This window comes from Akebia trifoliata, chromosome 3, assembly GCF_017979445.1.
Source record: "Akebia trifoliata isolate Shusen 1 chromosome 3, ASM1797944v1, whole genome shotgun sequence".
Lineage (NCBI taxonomy): Eukaryota > Viridiplantae > Streptophyta > Magnoliopsida > Ranunculales > Lardizabalaceae > Akebia > Akebia trifoliata.
In genome coordinates this window covers 51,515,884-51,539,028 of record NC_141377.1, presented here as the reverse complement: position 1 = coordinate 51,539,028, position 23,145 = coordinate 51,515,884, and the positions used below count along the sequence as shown (strand labels likewise).

At 33.5% G+C, this 23,145-nt stretch overlaps 2 protein-coding genes across 2 annotated transcripts; one reads left to right on the top strand and one right to left on the bottom strand.

Moving 5' to 3' along the window:
* The first annotated feature begins 6,773 nt into the window (after positions 1–6,773).
* Positions 6,774–11,253, top strand: LOC147407817 (uncharacterized). The gene is made up of 12 exons (XM_086432638.1): positions 6,774–7,055; positions 7,143–7,244; positions 7,558–7,665; positions 7,753–7,827; positions 7,900–8,136; positions 8,260–8,587; positions 8,928–9,179; positions 9,277–9,332; positions 9,440–10,025; positions 10,127–10,184; positions 10,733–10,879; positions 11,034–11,253. Exons 1-6 carry the CDS (start codon positions 6,774–6,776, stop codon positions 8,560–8,562), a joined length of 1,107 nt encoding a protein of 368 aa, XP_086288764.1. The 3' UTR covers positions 8,563–8,587; positions 8,928–9,179; positions 9,277–9,332; positions 9,440–10,025; positions 10,127–10,184; positions 10,733–10,879; positions 11,034–11,253.
* Positions 11,254–12,929: 1,676 nt separating this feature from the next.
* On the bottom strand, positions 12,930–13,475 carry LOC147407816 (E3 ubiquitin-protein ligase RHA1B-like). The gene has a single exon (XM_086432637.1). The coding sequence runs from the start codon at positions 13,473–13,475 to the stop codon at positions 12,930–12,932; it is 546 nt and encodes a 181-aa protein (XP_086288763.1).
* Between the last annotated feature and the right edge of the window lie 9,670 nt (positions 13,476–23,145).

Genomic DNA, 23,145 nt, shown 5'->3' with positions numbered 1-23,145 from the left:
CTCATCTCAGGATTCACACCATCTCATGAGACAAACGAGATGATTCAGACGATATTTTGAAAATCCCAATCGAGTCAATAGGGATTTTGTATTTTTTAATTAAAATAATTATATTTTTATGTTTATAAATTATTTTAATTAAAGATCTCATGACTAAGTATATTTTACTCTACTTTGTTAAATAAAAAATTATAATTATTTGCATATAAATATGTATTACTAAATAATGGTAAACTGAGTTAATGGTTTATCCGAGACAACTTCAATCCATAGTTCTGCCATCCACCCAAGATTTAAAACAAAGGTTCAGATTTATTTCTATAGTAAAACTAATTAATCACTTGATTTTTTTATTTTATAATCAAATAATTTTCTTTAAACACTGAAGTACTGTAATTTATGATTGCTTATTGCTTGTTTTGAGGAGACCTTTTAAACAAGATCATACTTTAGGATGAGTCATTGACTCACAATAACAGACTAGGGCAAGTAATGAGGAAAATTCAAGGGCAGCATATTGGTTACTAAATTTAAGTTGTCCAGCCTATTTAAACAGGGGCAGCATATTGGGTATCAATTAGATCATTTGGACCAAAGATCTTAATTACTAGAAGTACCATGAAACTAATATTATAGAAGTAATAACAAAAAAATTAGAAATTGAACCATTTTATGACAATAACTATGAGCCGAGCTTAACAATGTATCAAGAGTTATGCAAATTATTTGGCTCAATATATATGTGTGTGTGTGTGGTTGGGTTCCATAGACAAAGTGTTCTATCTTATATCTTACATGGACTAAAAGTTCTAGAATGACCCAATTTTTTGTGAGGAAATTATCCTCATAGAAAATCAGTCCATTCTGAAATTTCTAACCCTAGTTATAAGTTAAAGAATTATGAATTGTCAATTTTTTACCATTAATTTGTAATCACTTTTCACGTAGTTAGAAGTTTTGGAATTGATTGATTTTTTGTGATGATGATCTCATCACCATAGAGGTCATCCTCACAAAAGAAATCAGCTTATTCCAAAACTTTTTAGTCATATAAGATAAAACTATGTCTACAATTTTGTCCACCAATCACTGTCCAATGTTGAGATCATCCAAAAAAAAAAAAAAAAAAATCAGCTAATTCAGAAACTTTTAGTGTTCAACTTGTTAATCACTATGCTAGAGAAGGAAGATGTCAAATTCAAAATCCATTTATGTATTTATTTTCAGGGGACCCAATTTGAGCTTATTAAATTACATAATAGAAATCAATATTCTACTACGGTCCCTTTAGTTGTAATTGCTCGTGATTAAATAATGGGAAGACATCATAAACAAGACATTGTAATATCATAGGTTCTAATTGTAAACCGTATTTGTGAAAAATATCTTGCATTCATTTTGTGACCAATCACTTAGAGAGCAATTGTTTGAAAGCAACATCAAAATGGAAATTATGTAATTCTTGGAATTCTAATTATTTTATAAATTGTACTTTACAGTATACACAGAATATAAGTCTTATATTTTTTGCTGTAAAAAAGTGATCTCTTGAGTAAGTTATAACGAGAGATGGAAGTAACAAGATTATGTTTTGCGTACTTAGTGGTTTTTAAAACATTGTCAGGGCATTCCCATCATATATAGGACCTCCTTGTGATGACCCAACTCTACTTCTTTCTCTTGAAGTTTAGGAAGCCATTATACAGACTCAACCAGAGACAAAAATGTGCACCTAGCTGATTAAGCTGACAACTTGGGTGGGTCCAACCCTTATTTGCCTAACCCACTAAACCCCATCTTTGGTTGGGTTTGGGTTATGGTTCGAGTATCTATTGTGGCCTTGTGAAATTATATAAACAACTTGATGATGCTGAAATGTATGCAAATTATAAATATATTTTTTATTTTTATTATAAATGTAATGCTTATATAAATAAATCAAAGTTATGTCGTGAACCCAACTCACCCAATCTAATACCAGCTTGGACAATTTTTGCATTAAAGTTGAGCTATTTGAGGCTTGGATCATAACCTTACCTATATTGACAATCAAGATGCTTAAACTGACATAACACTCATAGTCTACAAATTTTCACTCTCGAAGAAGATTAATAATTTTAAAAGACAGAGATGGACGATAGGGTGTAAAGATGATTTTCTAACAATAAGAATTCATAATTGAACGAGAGAGTGGGGTAGGTTAAGTAGACGGTGTTTCGTGATTTGAGATGAATGCTACTTGATTGGATTGCAGTAGATTGATCACTAAAAAAAGGAAACTTCCTAGAGATACATTTTTCTTGGTAATCCCCACCATCCCAATGGTCATCATGTTATGTATCCCACGGACATAATCTACAATTCTTTGCCCATGCCACGTTTGTGAGTTTTTAACTTCCTCTATCAGGTTGAGTTAAAAAATCTACCCTCTTTTCAAAATTATGATACCCCCTACACCAATATCTAATACCAAACCTGATCCATAAGTTTGAAAACGAATACACTAATAATAGACCCACAATAATGTCTTGTCAGGACTTTTCATGTTCATAAACATCCAAAATATACTATCTTCACACATAAATGAAAATAGGAATTGCCAAAAAATCACCTCATGAGATCTCATTTTGAGAGAGTTTAAATAACACCATTCATCCATCCTTATGACATACAACATGATTGATTGCCAATAGACTAATGATAAATCGACGCGGCTAAAAATACACGGTTTGTACGTGGCAAGGGCACATAATCGTTAATCTTTTCCTTGTGTATCCCAAAGAAATGGTTCTATGCCCTAGCCATGTCAGTTGCATATGTTTTGCCACGTTGATTTATCACGGCTCTTGCTAATAAGATCAATTCTTTCAATATTTTCTCTAAAAGGTCTTAAGCGTTAGTCTTTGATCAATAGATCAACAATCAAATGCATATGCTTGATAGTTCTATAGACACTAAATATATCTAAGGGTATGTTTGGTCATACTTCTGAAGTCTAAAGTCTAAAGTCTAAAGTTTGAAGTCTAATTTCTGTTTTCTAAAATCTGGAATTTGAAGTCTTGTTCTGGAAAAGTTGTTTGTTTATTATTTTTAAAAGCTTTTGATTACAAATATAATTTTAAAACATAATGGTCATTTTGACAATATTACCCTTTTGTAATTCTAATAAATTGTTAATCGAAAAACACAACATATTATTCATAATGAAACCATCCACACATTTAATTTTAATTTCTGATAAATCAAAGACCCCAAAAGTATTGTTTTCAAATTGATTTCATACTTGAAAAATTATATTCTAACAAGGTAATACTCAAACAATAAACAATCATGCATTTTTTAATTCAATTGTAATCTGATCACGTAAAGTGATGTAAACTAGTTACAAATTTAACAAAAAAAAAAAAAAATCAATAGGAAAAGTGGATTGAAATGTGAACTACTTAATCAAAAGAAAACGTGAAGAGACCTTGACAACACAGTTGTAGAGGAAGAAGAGAAAGGAAAAATAGAAAAGTTAAAAATAAGGGTTTTAAGATTTGTATAAAGAAGAGATAAGTGATAGAAATCAGTATTTTGAGGAGGGTATTTTAAGAAAAAATGATAATTTAGAATTTAGAAATTTCATTCAACATCTCCGATTGCTTAATTAAAAGTTATTAATTTTGTCTCTTAAGATTGAAATCTGAAATGAAACAAACGGCAATAAAGCTTCTAAAGTTCGAATTGTAAAGGTGGATCACCTCTATTCAGACTTCAGAAGTGTTACCAAACACATACTAAATCTTCTCTTTTAGAAAACAAGCATTTAACAAATTAGAATACATATTTGTAGAAGATGTCTACTATTGCATCAAAACAAATTGCCAACGTGGGACTAGGGTTTCAAAAGGGGTTGAGTTTGGGTTGGATACATGTCTACCCATATCCATATCTGGATTTTTGTGAAAAATGTGGGTGTTCGCCCATTTTGTTACACGGAGGCTATGAGTTCACCTATGATGGAAAACTGCTCTCATGTTCACTCTCATCACATGGAAAAGTATGTTTATTGAATGCTATGGTTAAGCTATGGCTTTTACGTAGATTTGTGGTGCGTGCAAGAAATAAATGAAGTATCACCATATGATGATACTTGCTAGGTCTTAGGCTCTAGTTAGATCAGTGACTTTGTAAGATGAGCCACTTAGTCAATGGTTCAATTAGATCCTAGAGGATTTTGTAACAAAATCGTATTCGTTTGTGAACTACTGGTTTTTGTGATTGTTATCCTTTTATGAAAAATATTTTTTAAATCTCTCTCTCTCTCTCTTTATATATATGGGAGCGTTCGAACACTACGTCAAAAAAGCCCAAATTCTGCACTTTTTAACGTTAAATTCGACGGCCTAAAACCCACGTTTATATTTGCCGGCCCAAAAGCCCGCATTAAAGCCCAACACACTTATTCGACAGCCCTGGCCCAACGACCCACCGGTTTTTTTATATTTTATATTTTATTTTTATTTCATCCAACAGCTGCTTCGATCTTCCTTCTCAAGGAAAACCATCTCTGCGCTAAAATCCTGTCGAAATTTCTTCTCAATCTCCCTCTTCGATCTACTCTTCTCAAGCTCCCTCTTCGATCTACTCTTCTCAAGCTCCCTCTTCGACTCTGAATTTCTTACCAAACCAGTCTTTGGAGAGGCATTCGAGCAGACTTTCGAGAAGCATTCGGGAGGCATTCGAACAGACTTTGGAGAGGCATTCGAGCAGAATTTTGAGAGGCATTCGAGAATACTGATCACCGATCAAACCAGACATTCGAGAGGCATTGGAGAACACCGATTGATCAAACCGATCGATCGATCGATCGATCACTTCGTCGATAGATTTCTTATCTGCTTCAAATCCAGAGTTCATTAGTGTTTCTGCAGGTACATCTTATAATTTTCTCTCTAATTTTCAGTTTAATCTTGTTAAAATTCTGCTTTAGATGCTTTAATCTAATTTACCGAGCTTGTTTGTGCTAAAATGAACTTATAATCGTAGAGTTATTAGCGATTTTTATGTAAAAACCCTAATTTTCCAGTCTGCCATCTCCACTTCTTTTTATTTCTTATATTTTTATTCTAGTTTCTTTACTGCTTCTATTTTTCACTTTAATATTCTCTAATTATTATGTTTTGATGGTGATTTATAGTTTTTTTTTTTGGAGCTTTTCTGATAAATTTGGATCTAAGATTGGAGAAACCTAATTGGATGCATTTTTCTATGAATTTAGTTCGTTAAGAGTCTATGTTTGGAGCTCTCTGCCAATGGTCCATCTTACTGTCTTCTTGTTAGCCATGTCCAACGGAGATTGTTTTTTGAATTTTGTTTTTATTTTGGATCCGAGATTTTCTCTGAGATGTATAGGGCTGTTGTGTTGGTTTGCTAATGTGATGATTTATTTGAGCAAAACGACCCTTAAAATCTTATCAAGCTAGTAAAGAAAGTGTCACGTTAATTGATCAGAAATTTTCAAAGTGGAAAAATTTTCAATTGTCGAAATACAATATGACTAATAAATAATAATATTGATCCGACTTGTTTAGTGGTAGTTAGTTGGAGATTCTGAATAAACTGTAAAGTAGTATTGGTTATGTAAGTCAAATCACATAATTAATGGTAACTTGGTATATATTTGATATATATACATCTTGAATGAATTTTGAAACCATGATACCAACACCCATATCAAGGGCTACCAATGAGCCAGGCTAAGCCTTATTGGACCTCAAAATCATAGCCTAAACCTAGACCCTCCAATAGGTCGGGCAGACCAAATAAAGAATGACTAGGTCTTTAGCCCGAATTAATGTAATCAGACCTATTTAAACATACATGTTATTGTAAAAAACAATAAGGACATATGTAGTTTGTAGGTGGTATTTTATTTAACATGTATGTCAGAACAATTGCGGGTATGGCAACGGAAAGTGTCACTGTGACTGAGTGGAGGCCAGAGACTTCCCCAAAGAGTAGCAATGCTCTTTAAGTAACCTACTCAAATGGGGCCTCCAGCTTACAAAAAATAGCTCAGAAGTGCCAGAGTCGAACTTGATTTGGGTTTATTTGGATACAGAAGTTCAAGTTGCACAAGGCAGAGTTATATGGGAGCCATACCAAATTGTGTTCGTCTAGGCCATGAGTTTAGCAATTGCAGCAAAAATGGGCTCTATCGATTCAGGTCTGATAAGCACGTTTTGAATGTTTTAGATAAAACCCATAACTAGTTTACTCCCAAAAGAGTAATAGTTATCATTGCCTTTTCCTACTTCGTGTCTAAATGGTTTAGCGAGCTAAAAAAGGATACCAACATTGCTTCTCTAGCATTTCATGAAACTTACAAATCTAAATTACTTTACCCATATTTTCATACAAGCAGTGGCCATAGAGCATTCAATAATTCCCTAAAATATATACACTTCATTCTTAGAAGTCACTTGGAAGAATACATTATGAGAAAAATAAAAGAAAAGCTACACAAAACAGAACATAAACCAAACTTGCTGGCAAAACAGAAGAAGAAGAATTGTTCAAAGCCCTCTAAGAATAAACCCATGTATTTCGACCCTATGGACTTGTTGGAGTTACCACCAACTTCAATTATGTCTGTTGACGCTAGAATCATCTCTTCTGATCTCATTTGGTTACCTGGGCCATCTAATTGAACTAGATTAACATCGAGCTAGAATCATCTCTTCTGATCTCATTTCAAATATCTATATTATTTGATTTATAGCTCGTCGATGGAGAATTCTGATAGCTCGTCGACATCGGATTCTGATAGCTCGACACCCTCGATTCCTACACAAGATAGTCATCAGAGTTCGTCGACATCAGATCCACATTCATCATCTGATTCACGTCTTCATGTGGAATTCAATGCTATGGGGCAATGCATTGGGGATAATTCGACAGACTTATCGACTAATATAGGCCGCTATGCGATGGCACACGTGCCACCTTTCTATTCTTCTTGGAGGAAGGTACCGACGGAGTTGCTTGAACTTATTTGGCGTCTTCTCCAGGTAGTTTAAAAATTCTATTGATTAGTTGTAATAATGATGAATATTTTCATTATATTAGAATTGATTTATTTGTTCATATTTTGACAGTCTCGTTACGACATTTCTGAGGACTACAAAAAGTTCTGCCTACAGAAAGCTGGTCATGCATGGAGAGATTGGAAATATCGATTGGGGAAGGAATACTGCAGAGTTGGTAATACTGATGCAGAACGAAAATTGAATAAGCCCAAAAGTAGATGGATCAAACAGGATGATTGGGAGAAGTTTGTTGATTTAAAATCGACATCAACTGACCAAGAAAAATGTGATAAAATGAAAAAGCTTCGTAAGCAAAATAAAACTCCACACACAACCGGTAGAAAGGGTATAGCAAAAAAGGCAGAAGAAATGATAAGTATTAATCTAATTATTAATTTACATACTCTGTTTCAAATGTTCATTAATTTGTATTGCTTTTAAGATTGTATGCATTTTTGATGTGGCACATTTTTGATATAAACAGAAAAAATATAAGACGGATGGTCGGCAACCCACAAGAACAGAGCTTTTCATCGATAGTCATACGAGGAGTGATGGTAGTGCTCCCACTCCTGAGTTGGCCAAATCTCTCGTAAGTGATGTCATTTTTTTAGTCAAATTTTTTATTTTTATTTTTGAAAATATTACTTATCATCGTAATGTTTTCATTGTTTTGTAGGGTCAATTAAACAATCTTATTAAAGAAGATCCTAGTTTTACCCATAAGGATATTGATCATGATCCTATTTCCATTGTATGTATGACTTATATTATTTAATTTTAATTTTTTATTTACATACATTATATTAATCATAGTTATGCATAGGTGTTTGGGAAAGATGGAAAAGGCAGAGTAAGAGGTATGGGGGGTGGAGTTTCAAAGACTTCATTACGTTATACAACTCAAAGTCGAAATTATACGGATAAGTTTGAAAGAGACATGGTTAACTTAACTCAACTAGTTCATACACTAATGAAAGATAAGAAGAAGAAAAAGAAGAACAAGAACAAGCACAAGAAGAAAAAATCATCTACATTTGAAGTTGGAGGTCCTTCTACTCAGGTAAGATGTAAAAACACTTTAACTTTAGAGATTCTTCATTTAATTTTTCATTAATATTTAATTCATATAAATGATGGATTTCAGCTTACATATCTAATCATAAACAATAATTCTATTTTATAGGCGACATCAGATTCCACAATTCCTAATAGGCGAGGAGGTAAAGAACCAGTATCAGAATCATTACCATCATTGAATAATGGTAGGGTATGCTTATTGATGAACTTTAGAAGGAATGTGATCTACGCCAAAGGAGCACTAGTAGATCCTGAGAAGCCAGATATGGAGTATTATTCAATTTGTATCGATGAGATCATTGACTCTTCGGCTGAGCTAATGGATAGAGATGGACCCCAAGGGACTTTACTTGATATTCTTTGTGGTGAGGTGATTAGATGGCCTAGGAGCCATTGTCGTGTATTTTGAGGGTTAAGTCAAGACAACGCTTAGGGTAAGAAGGTTTTTTACTTTTTGTTTGATAACTTCATACGGTAATTGTTAATTGGCGAGAATAGTTCAAGTAGTCAAAATCACAAAGAAACAATGAAGCCCATTGATTATGAATAACTGTTTGATGTGCTATGTGTCTAATGATGATCTTAGAAATGGCACCAACCAGATACACATTCAATTAACTGTTTTCTTTTTTACAAGAAGCCTGACTTGAATGTTATGGTTTGCATGCCAATTCATGCACACACACATTCTTGATTAATTATGGATTTGAAACTAGATAATTGGAAGCGACTTTAAATTAACAGTAAACTCACCAACTGTTTTGGCCATTGCAGGTGGATGAAGCTACAAAGAAGTTAGATGAGCATGCTCCCCCTTTGGCAAAGCAGGTTGCAAGCACGGCATGTCGCATGGTGCAGAAGGCATCACAGCTGACCAAACCTCTTGTATCTGAAGCTCGAACTAGAGGTGTGCCTGTGGCAGCACACAATTCTGTCAAGAAATCTGAACAGTACTTGTCGGAGAAAGCAGTGAAGGTTTGGTTCAAGCTCAATAAGATTCCAGCTTTCCAGATGGTGGTGGACGCGGTAGATTATGACTTACATGTTATTTTTAGTCCATGTCAATTAGAGATTAAATTTATGATCATTCATCACTGAAGTTGCTTTTTGACTGCATAATTAGGAATATGTCGTGGAGGAGTTCCGAAGTTGAGGGACGGACTGACACAACTTGGCAAGGTACTATTTTCTCTCTTGATTTTCTATTCTTATCATTTACTTCAGTTGAATGGTGAAAAAGGATTCATGTGAGGACAAGGCATATAGTTATCTTCATTTGCAATCAGATCTGATTCCATTGACATCTGCAACTCTCTACAACTAAACTTAAGAGGGAGAAAAGGAGTAATGCACGCTACAAGCCAGATCATGACTGGGTGCAGTGTGATAAATGTCGTAAATGGAGGATTCTGAGCTCAGGCTTCGACAGCAGCAAATTACCCCAAGAATGGTTTGTGATGCCTTGACAAGTTCCAATCTATGTAACAAGTTCGTGTCAGTTTTAAATATTTGTCATCTTCTCATATATTATCCATTGGATGTGTATGCAAAAGCGATTTAGGACTTCCTATTAGTTTAGATATTCTTATAATTATCCTTAGCTTAACAGCTGGGGTGGGTTGGGTCAAACGAAGGACTATCTCAAGTCTACGATGAGCCTCAATTTACTCAACCCAAACCCAGCCCGAAGCTGATTCCAACCCAAGCTTCACTACACTCAACCCAAACCTTGGATCAGTGGTTTTTCTCAAAGGAATAAAGAGAGAAGGAAGGAGGGAGCTATAACATGGCTGAGCTATGGTCTCTTCTTCATTTCATTATGCCCACCTTGTCTGATAGCCACGAGCAGTTCAATGAGTGGTTTTCAAAAGGGTATGTATCCCTGTATCAAGTTCATTTATTTTATATTTGACTTATATGAGCTTTAAATTTCTCACACTTCAATCATCGATCATTTTTTCCTACATTTTCAGCATTGAGAACCATGCAGAACATGGAGGAACTTTAAATGAACACCAACTTAACAGACTGGTGAGTGCACATTTTTTCCCTGCATTATTGTTTTACCCCCTAATTTAACTTCAATGGTTCCAAATCACACATATGGCCATATGGGCCCACCAACACAATAATCCAGACTGTTTAACCCAATAATTGAAGGCAGAGAGACCAATGGTTCATAGATCTTTTTCTATGGGATACACAATAAAAGATCAATGGTTCATATGTCCTTGCGGAGAATTAAGAAAGATTTGATTACTGAGATGCTTGGCAAAAAGGAGGTCATGGTACATTGCAAGTTGAGTACTAGGCAGCAAGCTTTTTATCAAGCTATAAAGAATAAAATATCTCTTGCTGAGTTGTTTGATGGCAGATGGGTTAATGAGAAGAAAATTCATTACTTAATGAATATTGTCATTCAACTGAGGAAGGTACTCTATCTATTAGTGTTGAGGTTTTCTTTTACGGATGATCTGATAGAAATGAGGATCATCTTGAGTTCTTGATGTGTCTTGGTATTAGATCTTTTTTTCAGTCATTCGTTGTGAATAATGTATTTTTCTTTCGTATAATGGTAGGTATGCAACCACCCAGAGTTGTTTGAGCGAAATGAGGGAAGCACGTTCTTATATTTTGGAGAGATCCCGAATTCTCTTCTACCTCCTCCCTTCGGGGAGTTGGAGGACATACACTATGCGGGAGATCAAAATCCTATAACATACAGGGTACTTTCTTAAATTTGGTTCTTCCTTCATCTTTTTCTTATTGAATTGTTGTTATCAATAGTCCTTTTCTGATATTTTCCGAGGTCTTGGGAGAAATATGGTAAGTCTTGATATTTTCTGATATTCCGACCTAACATTCCCATTGCTCATGCAGGTTTGTTGACAGAGAGAATGAACAAAAAGCCGCCATGGATCCATGGACTCGGTCACGCCTAACCCGGCAGCTAGCACCCCCTAAAGAGGATCATAGTTCTCAATCTAGCATTTGAAGTGGATGTCATTGAACTTAAATACTGGAAATTTTGATTGTCTACAACATATGTAGAATTTTCAAGTTATGGTTTCAGTTTTTGCATAGTTATATAAATTGTTGATATGAATGTGTATGGACAACAATTTTTAAATCTTATTATTCGTTGATACTATAAATTGAATGCAAATTGGTGTGAATGGATGGGAATGATAGTGGATGGGATATGAATGTCGATGTTGATATCAATGTGTGAATTTTTTTCACAAATATAGGTTGAAGACAAAGCTAGCATTTGGGTACATTCTGATTGGTCTGGAAATTACATCGACGGTCTTTATTCGACGATCTATAGCTGTCGAATATATGTGATTATCCCAAATTCGACAGACCAAAACCGTCGAAAATATGTTATTCGACGGTCTAAAGCCGTCGAATGTTGATAAAATTCTATGGTTTTTAACCGCCGAATTTTTTTTCGACAAGGTACAATTCGATAGGCCTGTTCGACGGTCAAGCCTGTCGAATTTATCCATAATTCGACGGTTTTGGACCGTCGATATTTGGGTATTTTCACGTAGTGGAAGGCCCTAAAGAGAGCCAAACATTTTTCAAAATAAGGGTTAGAAGTTTCAGAATGGGCTGATTTTTTGTGAGGATGATCAAGATGATCTCTATCTTAAAGAGATCATCCTCACCAAAAATCAGCTCATTCCGAAACTTCTAACCCTAGTTTACAAGTTGAAGAGTCGTGAACCGTCCGATTTTTATAAACCATTTTTGAAGAGGTTAGAAGCTTTGGAATGGGCTGCTTTTTGGTGATGATGATCTCCTCATCACAGAGATCATTCTCACAAAAAATCTGCTCATTCTAAAACCTCTAACCCATACGTTGAAAAAATGTTTGACACAATGTTTGACTCTCTTTGGGGCCTACAAATGCCACTCATATATATATATGGGTCCTGTTCAGCACTAAACATTTTGGCCAACCATATTTGTCTTACATGGGGTAGAAGTTTTGGAATGGACTGATTTTTGATGATGATGATCTCCTCACCGTAGAGATCATCCTCACCAAAAATTAGTCAATTCCAAAACTTCTAACCCATGTTTTGAAAAATGTTTGGGCAAAATGTTTGTTAAAATTATGTTTGTTGCTGAACATTTCCCTATATATATATATATAGGGTCCCGTTCAGCACCCTAAGCTTTACCACACACTTTAACAAACGTGTTTTGTCCTACATGGGTTAGAAGTTTTGGAATGGGCTGATTTTTGGTGAAGATGATATCTATGGTGAGGAGATCATCCTCACCAAAAATCAGCTCATTCCAAAACTTCTAACCCCATCAAAAATGGTTTACAAAAAATGGACGGTCCACGATTTTTCAACTTGTAAACATGGGGCTAAACATTTCGGAATGGGCTGATTTTTGGGGAGGATGATCTTCTAATCATAGAGATCATCCTCACCAAAAATCAGCCCATTCCAAAACTTCTGACCCATGTAGGACAAAAAAACGTTTGTTAAAGTGTGTGATAAAGCTTAGGGTGCTGAACATTTCCCATATATATAACCTCTAAAGTAAAGATGAAGAATTAAGAAAAGGATTACAATTTTAAAGGTGGTAGAATACTGTTTGACTGATTTGAGATTCCAAATAAAAAGAGTGAGTGCAATCTTCTTCTTTTTTCTTGAGTAATTTGACCCTCTATTTTTTAGACGCCCCCATGCGCTTCTAGACGCATGTGCGGAATAATTTCTACTCAACCTCAAAAACTCCATTTCTATGATATCACCAATCTTCACCAAAAAGGTAATACATCCTCTCCAGCATCCACGGATCTCTTACATCTCCTTGAATAGGAGTTAGCTTTGATCTACACAGAGGACATGTTACCTGACATTGATCTACCCATGCATCCAAACACTCCTTATGATACGCATGAGAACAATTTGATAGCTCTCTGATCTCATGGTTTCTCCCCAAGCAACCCAAACACATGGCACAAACTTGCTCGATGTCTTTCATTATATTTGATTGATCAAGAAAATCACCAAATTCTACTACTGGAAGTCTCTTCTTGATGGATTCCAACATAGTAGGACTAACTGTTATTGGGACTGGCACTAAAGCTGGTGAAGGGCGGTTCTCAGGTCGGTGGTCATAGGGTAGGATGCAATCGGAGCTGTCTTTGTGATCATAGATTTGATCAGGTGGATCGGATAGACCAAGATGATAGAATCCAACTATGATAATGGAATTGAATATTTGGGATGGTAGGTTTAGTATGTGTTGTAAAGGTTTTGGCATTTTAATGGAAACACGATGAAAGCCCATGAGTACTTTAGAGATGTTAAGGTTTAAGCCAAGAAGGCCGTATTGAAGGCAATGATGAGTTGTTAGGGAAGGGGACGTTTCTATATATTGAGAGAAAAATACAAAGATGCTGACATTTATGGTGATCAACCTTGCAAAGAATGGTTCTTTATTTTTCCACTTGCATGAGATCAATTAGTATACAATTGAGTGATTGTTTGCTCACAGCCCAACACCCACTTGACATGTCGCACTGATGACGTGAGTGATAAGAGAGAAATTTCTCTCTCCTGTCAGCATTTCCATGGCCCAGAAATCTCAAAAAAGAATTGTGGGATCATATTGGCAATTCAACACCACAGCCTTCTAGATTTCATGGAAAGAAAAACGAAAAAAAAAAAAACATTTTTCAAGCTTGATCAATGATTTTGAAAGTGGACGGCCATCAAGAACCCAAATTTAAAATTAAAATATAATGGTGCAAAACAAATTTATTTTTTGTGTGTTGAAATTCATAGAATTTCATCCTCTATAGCACTATTGTATCATATCATATTTTTAAATGCCACAAGGTGAACTTATCAGGAAAATTTCGTTTTTTCTACTATGGGTAGGAGAAAGAAAAATTTGTGTTGGGCTGTGAGCAAATTTACCCACAGTCGAATGGCCATTTGACATGTCATGCAAATACATCAGTAGTAAGAGAGCAGATTTCTCGCCAGCCCATTGTGCAAAACAGAAATTTGCTAATATCACCTTGTGGCATTCAAAAACGATGATCTGATTCCACGGGATTGTAGAGGATGAAATTCTAATAAATTTTTTATTCAAACAAAAAACCTTTATTTTTTACCATTAAATTTAATTTCAATTTTGGGTTCTTGGTAACCGCCCATTTTCAATTCCATGGATCAAGTTTGAAAAACATTTTTTTTTAATATGAATTTTTTCATAAAATTTAGAAGGCTGTGATGTTAGATTGACAATGTGATAATCCATGTGGTCTCAATGATCCATTTTAAGATTTTAAATCTTGAAATTGAAATTTCTGAGGATAGGACGCGCTGGCAGCAGAGAAATTTTCTCTCCATCGCTGATGTCATTTGTACCACATGTCAAATCACTGTTGGGCTGTGAGCAAAAATTCATTTTACAAGTCAAGTGTAGTTAGAGAAAGGATTTTTGGGGTCAGCCGGTTTTAGCTAAAGTCAAACGAAACTGCAAACTTTTGCTGAAACCCAAGCTCATTGTAAACAAACACTATCTAATGGCTTGAATTAGAGTCCTGATAATATGACTCGGCAGGAGGCATACTTAATCGACATATGCCCCGGGATACACAGCTTCCTTGGGATACACTTTTTTTTATGGGAAAATGCAATCGTGTATCCCAAGATATAAAAATCTACGATTCTTGAACGTGTCACATCAAGGAGTCGATTAAGCATGCCACCTACCGAGTCATATTATCAAGACTCTTTAAATTATTCAAGTCCTGATTTTCCAACTAGAAAATCTTCACACGATCAATATTCAGCTCACGTGGTAAGGACATTGAACCACAGATTTTTTTTTTGGATACACATCTTTTATGAGGATGTACCATTGTGTATTCCAAGGAAAAAATCTATGACTCTGTGTCCTTACCACGTCACCTGAGTATTGACTGAGTGAAGACTTTCTAGTTAGAAAATCATTATTCATTCTTATTTAAGATAAGAGTCGTGATAACCCGACTCCCCACGTGGCATACCTTCCTAATGTGGCATTGTTAGAACCCTATATTCTTTTGCCTTGGGATACATATCTACATATCCCCTAAATATGTGCAGTTGTGTAACCCGAGGCAAAAGGATCTATGATTTTAGCACATGCCACATTAGGAGAGTATTTTTAGAAAGCCAAGTGGGGGAGTCAGAAAAGATATGATCCAAATTTTATCTCGGTAAGTTAAGTCTTGCATAAATTTAAGGTTTTCAGGATTGGGTAGTTCCACCCATGGCTAATGGCTTCAAGATTGAACATGCTTTCGATGCTCCACAATGCTTAGTGCAATAAGCTAGCGTTAGTCAGATAGCCCAAATCTTGTCTGAGATCGAGTCATCTTGATATTGTTCACTACCGAGATAGATGAACACCTCATCTCAGGATTCACACCATATCATGAGACAAACGAAATGATTCAGACGATATTTTGAAAATCTCGATCGAGTCAATAGAGATTTTGTATTTTTTAATTAAAATAATTATATTTTTATATTATTTTAATTAAAAATCTCATTCAGTATATTTTATTCTACTTTTTTTAAATAAAAAATTATAATTATTTGCATATAAATATGTATTACTAAATAATGGTAAACCGAGTTAATGGTTTATCCGAGACAACTTCAATCCATAGTTCTGCCATCCACCCAAGATTTAAAACAAAGGTTCAGATTTATTTTATTTTATTTTATTTTATAATCAAATAATTTTCTTTAAACTCTGAAGTGTAATTTATGATTGCTTATTGCCTGTTTTGAGGATACCTTTTAAACAAGATCATACTTTAGGATGAGCCATTGACTCACAATAAGAGACTAGGGCAAGTAATGAGGAAAATTTAAGGGGGGTGTTTGGTTACTAAATTTAAGTTGTCAAGCCTATTAAAACAGGGGCAGCATATTGGGTATCAATTTGATCATATGGACCAAAAATCTTAATTGCTAGAAGTACCACGAAAATAATATTAGGAGTAATAACAAAAAAATTAGAAATTGAACTATTTTATGATAATCACTGTGAGCCGAGTTTAACATTAATGTATCGAGAGTTATGTAAATTGTTTGGCTCATTATATTTATAGTCGGGTTCCATAGACAAACTTCTAGACAAAGTGTTCTGTATTATATGGACTAAAAGTTTCGAAATGACCTAATTTTTTATGAGGATGATCTCCATGGTGAGGAAATCATCCTCACAGAAAATCAGTCAATTCTGAAATTTCTAACCTTAACTATAAGTTAATGAATTATGGATCGTCAACTTTTTACTGTTAGTTTGTAACCACTTTTCATGTGGTTAGAAGTTTCGGAATTGACTGATTTTTTGTGATGATGATCTCTTTACCATAGAGATCATCCTCACACAAAAATCAGCTTATTTCGAAACCTTTTAGTCATATAAGGCAAAATTATATCTACAATTTTGTCCACCAAACACTGTGCTAGAGAAGGAAGATATCAAATTCAAAATCCATTTTGTATTTATTTTCAGGGGACCCAATTTGAACTTATTAAATTACATAATAGAAATAAATATTCTACTACGGGTCCTTAAGTTGTAATTGCTCCTAATTGAATGATGGGAAGACATCATAAACAAGACATTGCAATATCATGGTAAAAGATGGCTCTAATTGTAAATCGTATTTGTGAAAAATATCTTGCATTCATTTTATGACCAATCACTTAGCGAGCAATTGTTTGAAAGCAACGTCAAAATGGAAATGATGTAATTCTTGGAATTCTAATTATTTTATAAATTGTACTATACACAGAATATGATTCTTATATTTATTGCTGTAAAAAGGTGATCTTTTGAGTAAGTTATATCGAGAGATGGAAATAACAAGATTATGTTTTGCATACCTAGTTGTTTGAATTAATTATAGCATTTACATATTGAATAATGATTTTTGTGACACTCCCCTCTGACATACGCCCACCTACATCCCCCTACGTCCCATCATAGAATCATAAATCATTTAACTTGAGATACACATAATCACAAATCTTTTTCTTGTGTATCCTAAGGCAAATGATTTACAATTCTATGACGGGAGCGTATGTCAGAGGGGGGCATCATATTATCACGACTTTTTATATCTAATATTGAGAGATAGGAGTAATGTTATATAAAGAGTAAAATCAACTAGAGAAACTAATAGCTTGTTTGGATACCAGAAACAGAGGTACTTTGCCAAAGAGTAAGAGTTGGAGTACTCTGTGAAGGAGTTGGAGAAGTACTTCTATGTTGAAAGAGTATTTGAGAATCAACTCTGTGAAGTACTGACATAAGTACTTTTGCGTTGGAAGTGTGTTTGGGAATCATACCGACTTCTCATGATTTTTAAAAAAAGATCAGAATACCCTTATATTCTACTTGTTAACTGTTTTTTATCTTTTTGTGTCATAATATGTCTTCAAATTGTATTGTTTTTGACATTTTAACTATAAATATTAATATAATGTGTACTTAAACTCAAATATACTCAAAATTTTAAAAAATAATTGACAACGCCTCTCTTAAAAATTTGATGTTTTTACATATCACTTGTCAAATTACCATATATATAAAAGATGTTTGCACCAATCACCCTTAAAATACATGTATAAATATATTCATACACCTCCAAAATCAACAAGTAAATATTAGATTAACAAATAATTACAAATCTTAACAAAAAAATAAAATAAAAATTAACCAATAAAAATTTCAAAAAACTTTAAATTAATAATAATTTTTTTGAAAAAACAAATAAAATCTTAATTAAATAATTAAAAAGGTTTAATAAACATTTGATCAAACCAATAAAAATTTCAATTAATAATTTTAAGTCAACAATATATTAAATTTTAAAACAAATAAATAAATCAAACCTTAACAAGTTAAATTGTTAACAAAAAAATAACTAAAGAATTTGTGGGCCCATGTATTTCTTGACCAACCATGTGTGCACATCGTTCTACTCCATCAAATTCTAAAGAAATAACAACTTATACAACTTTAGTTGGGAGAGCTTTATTGATATGTACGTCCTTGGACTTATCTATGGGTCCCACCAATATCATGAGAGAAAACTTTTGAAATATGTGGAGGATATCCTCATAGAAAATAAAAAATGTCAAGGACATTTTTAGAATCCGAGCTTATTTGTTAATGTGTAAATATTGCTCCCCGCAAGAATAGTTTGAAGAATAATTTTTTTTTACATCTTCACATACATCATTTTTTGCTCTTCCGAGGAGTAACTCTAGGGCGGAGTTGCTTATTTAAACATGGCTTTTTGACTTTTAGCTCTCCACAAGAGTTAAAAGTCTTCAAGAAGTCGTATCCAAACGCCTACTAAGGGTTTGTCTATTACAATTTCTAGTTTCTACTTCAAGTTTCTGTGTCTGGGAAAAATAGAAGCCCATAGTCTGGGAAGTTGCATATGAGAGAATCTTGTATGTTACAAAAGCTGCAAAATACTAAGGTTCGCATAGAAGCCTGAAAATAATGTTTGTTTCATAGTTTTTATTTACAAGTTTTTAAATAAATGATCAGACTACTCTTATATGTAAAAAAAAAAAAAAAAATGTAAAATACAATATTTTGATAAAAACCTTGATAATACAAATATAGAATAATATATAACATACATTTGTTATTGACATATTTTAGTTTACTACATGTCTTTGTAAATGATAAATTACATTGAGGCACATTCATAAACGGTAAATAACGTAAGTTCTATAATAAAACAATGGGTGAACTCTATGATAAGGGAAATGTGTTATGTGAAAAATAGAATGCACTTTTGTTTCTTAAAAAAGAAGAACGAATGATAAGATCCCTCCTTTTATAATTTCCATTTCTATGTAACTAACATAAGATTATAGAAGCCTATTGTCACATATCATCAAATGCAAAAATTTAAAGAGAGTAATAAATTAATTTTATCTAAGCAAATATATAGCAATGCTATATTAATCAGAAAGCAAACCCCTGATTTAGTGAAACCCAACCCAAAAATTCATAGTGAACCCAATTTTTGGAAGAAAACCCAAAATTTTCTTACCTTTGGGGTCGATTCAAGCTCAACCTTCATCGAACAATAGAGATCATTGAGCTTTGATTCAGCAAGATCAATCAGACCTTCAACGAAACTCAATCTGACCTTCGATGGAGGAAAATCGAAGAGAAGGGGTCGATTAAGCTCTTGCCCTAACTCCAAACGTATTTTTCTCGAGGAAAAGCAATGTTTTTTATTTAGAAATAGAAAAGGGTAGAATCGTCATTTTTGTTGAACTGTTTTTTCGGTGTTGGCTTCCCACAATGCAATGGCTCTCGCGCAAAAGCAGCATTGGACTTGCTTTTATAAAACTCACCTTTTTTGCTTCAAAAGAAAGTGATAAAAGCAAAAGCTAATCTAACAAACATGTCTAAAAATGGCTTAAAGCTCAAAAAGCCAAAAAAGCCATAACAAACAAGCCCTAAAGATTCAAGGTTTGGGATGTTTGACATAGGTGTTGAGCGAAATTCGATTGTACTCTCTTCTTTAATTTAATCTGGTAGTGTGTAGGAATCATAGATGTTTTTCATCGTGATCTCACTCCTATCTTGATGAAAAGCATCTATGGTTCCTACACACTTCCACATCAGAAAGGTTCCCCTCCCCCCACAACGTGACAAAAAACCTATATTTGATGGTTGTATACCATCGAATTTCATAAAATTTGACGGATCAAGATGTCAAAATTTTTATTGATATTTTTTTCTTTTAATGAACTAAAGTCGTTAAATTAATGAAGGATGAAAAAAATTTAATATCTTTAAGCCATCGAATTGAGAATCATAAAAAATTTCAACGGTCATAACCCGTCAAAATTCACTTTCAAAATTTTGTACTCTTTGGCCCCTTGAATTTTCTTGTCCCACCCCCACAATATTTTACTCCAACACGACTCCAATATTAATTAACGAAGCGGTGGATGCAACATAAAGTGGAATTCAGTGAGGGTTGGCTGTTTCAGTCCCTACACAACACCTGAAATGCTTAAAGTCAAATGAAGGGGGTGCAAGTTGTCGCTTGAGTCCAATTCTTTATAAATGACAGATATATAAATCGTTGTCATTAACTTGAATGGGTTAAAGTGTAATAAATACACTTTGAAAATTAAATTTTATATAAAAAAACACCCTTAATTTTTATTTTTTAGCAAAATACCCTCATATGTGTATTTATTGCACTTTAATATACGCCCTAAGGGCAGACGCTAACAAAACCAAACTTGTATTAATAACACGTTTTGGTGAATATTTGAGGTATTTTTGAATTTTCAAACTGATGATATGCCCTCTTGACTTTTAAGTTCTCTTATAGATTAACAAAAATGACCTAAATGCCTTAATCTTCAACTAATATCTGAAAAATCCTTGATTTTTCTTCCCAAAATCAATTATCTTCATTTTCTTCAATCTTTATGGTAAATTCTTTTTAATTTAACCTCATCTCTAATCCATCGTTTTCAACTTGTCGCATTAATCTTTTATGAAAAAAAAATTCTGATTTCTTATCCAAAATCTTATCATATTCTACTTCAAATAAAGTTCCCTTATTTTGTTCTTAATGTTTGAAGTTAAGTAAGATCGATCTTCAGGTTAAAGAGGATGGGTTTTATTTTTCTAATTTTAAAAAATGAAGGTTGAATTAGATAGAATATGAAGGTTAAAGACTAGGGCAAACTTTTTTACTCAAGAGGTTGAAGATGATTGGGAAGTGAAAAATCAAGGACTTTAGATAGATGAGCTCATTTAGGTCATTTTTCTTTAATTTCAGCAAGAAGGCCAAGCCAATGAGGGGCAGTCTCAGTTTGAAACACATGGGGGCAACTCAAATATTAACCACAACAAGGAGGGGTATTTCTAACTCACCCTTCTCAATATGACCTCAAGATTAGAACACACATGGTAATTGTCGTAATAAACTAGGATTATCATAATTTCCTAGGATTGATTTATTAATAATGCAAGATTATATAACTTTGTAAGCAAATGGATAATTAATTCATATAAAATTATGGGAAAATTATTTTTAAAAAATTATTTATTAAAAATAAATTCCAATTTTTTTTTAAAAAGATACTAACTAGGTCATGGACCGTTGTAATTGAAGTTTCCGAAGTTACCCTTGTCAAACAAGGTTGTTTGACTGTCTAGTTTCATTTTTTTTAATTAAAAATGTAAAATAAAACGGTCAAGCAACCTAGTTTCATTTTGTTAAAATAAAAAAGTTGAAACAAGGTAGTCAAACGACCTAATTTCATATTTTTAAATAAAGAGGAAACAAATAGGTCAAATGACTTATTTTCAATTTTTTTTTTTTTAAATAAAATGTTGAAACAAGGTGGTCAAATGACTCAGTTTGAAAAAAATTGCAATATTTCCAGTACCGAATAAAAATTTGAATGAAAAGAAGCAGTTCAATGACTCAATGGCCAATTTTCAGTTACAACAATCCATTTTTCACTTATAAATATGAGAAGAGATTTCTTAAAGACAGACAAATAACCTTGTTTTGGAGTAAAAGATTTCTTAAACAAGACGGTCAAACGACCTTCAATCATTACAAGACAATCAAAAGATCTTGTTTTGAAAGTTTCTAGATAACAAGACGATCAAAGGATCTTTTTTTGAAAGTAATGTACAAACAAAGAGTAATTTTGATATTTGAAGATTTTATTTCTCAAATAAGATGATCAAACGACCTTGTTAGTATCTTTTTTAAAAATAGTTAAAAAAACATTATTTTTAATAAGTAATAAAAAAATAAATAATTTTTCCTAAAATTATCTTCAACAACTTTATATATATATATATATATTAATAGATATTTAATGAAGATCCAGTCAATGAATAATTATCATGTATTCTTCTCTCACCTTTTTAATTCATAATCTAATCGATTATGTGGAAACTTAGGTTAACTCAGTCTTCTTTAAGAGGTGTAGGTAAGGTGTTCATTGTGCGATCGTACATAGTGACGTTGTTAGTGTTCTGTCCTCAAATGATTGGGCCCACATCAAGTTGAGTAGTTGGGTGAGGTGACTTTGATTTTTGTCTAAATCATATTTATGATTATTCTAAAAATGAAAATGCTACAAAGGAGGTAAAGGATCCATCCAATTAATGATAAGATATGAGGTTAGAATTGGAAAAAATTTGAGCACAGCTCAGGTTATCTAAATTTTGTCCATCAATTAGGAGTGGGGTTGAAGCAAAAATGTCAATCAGTCACGTTCGAACTCGGCCCTTGACTCAATTGGAAGTGTAAGGATAAGAAAAATAAATAAGATCCAGGCTTGAAATCTTTTTTGATGCAAAGAAGGAGAAAAATAAAAATGGTTAAATATTTTTAAATGGGTGAAATAAGTAATTTAAGTTGAATTATTAAGTGTATGTAGATAGTTATTTTAAAGTTAAGGTGGGTATCACCAGTTAATGGGTACAATTGACCATTCGTGTGTGCATATAGACCCACCCTATATAAAAAGAATCGGTGGAACTTACCACCAGATGGACTTAGCTCCCAAACCCAAATCCGTTCCATGACAGGTTAGGTTTGGTCGGATTGAACCAAAACCTGGCCCACTGACAATCCTAACTTTTTGGGTGAAGAAATATATATTGAGTCGGAATTTTCTGATGCTTCATGATGTGTCATGGATTAGAATCATAGATTTTCCTTGGGATACACAGCTATACATTCTCATAAATATTTGCAATTGTGTATCTCAAGAAAAAAAAATTAATGATTCTAACACATGCCACGTCAGGTAATACATGTCATAGGGGTGTGTCAGAAAATCATTATATCTATATATTTCTTTAAAGGGTACAAGGTTAAGATTGGTGATCAGACCACTTGCAAGGGTCCTGCCTGTGG

What these genes read in the sequence shown, in the direction of transcription:
- LOC147407817 (XM_086432638.1), top strand. Translation starts at nt 6,774, where the DNA reads ATGGAGAATTCTGATAGCTCGTCGACATCGGATTCTGATAGCTCGACA. An exon ending in CTGAGTTGGCCAAATCTCTC is followed by an intron (nt 7,666 to 7,752) that starts GTAAGTGATGTC and finishes ATTGTTTTGTAG; the next exon opens with GGTCAATTAAACAATCTTAT. An exon ending in TTGGAGGTCCTTCTACTCAG is followed by an intron (nt 8,137 to 8,259) that starts GTAAGATGTAAA and finishes TCTATTTTATAG; the next exon opens with GCGACATCAGATTCCACAAT.
- LOC147407816 (XM_086432637.1), bottom strand. Translation starts at nt 13,475, where the DNA reads ATGGGCTTTCATCGTGTTTCCATTAAAATGCCAAAACCTTTACAACAC.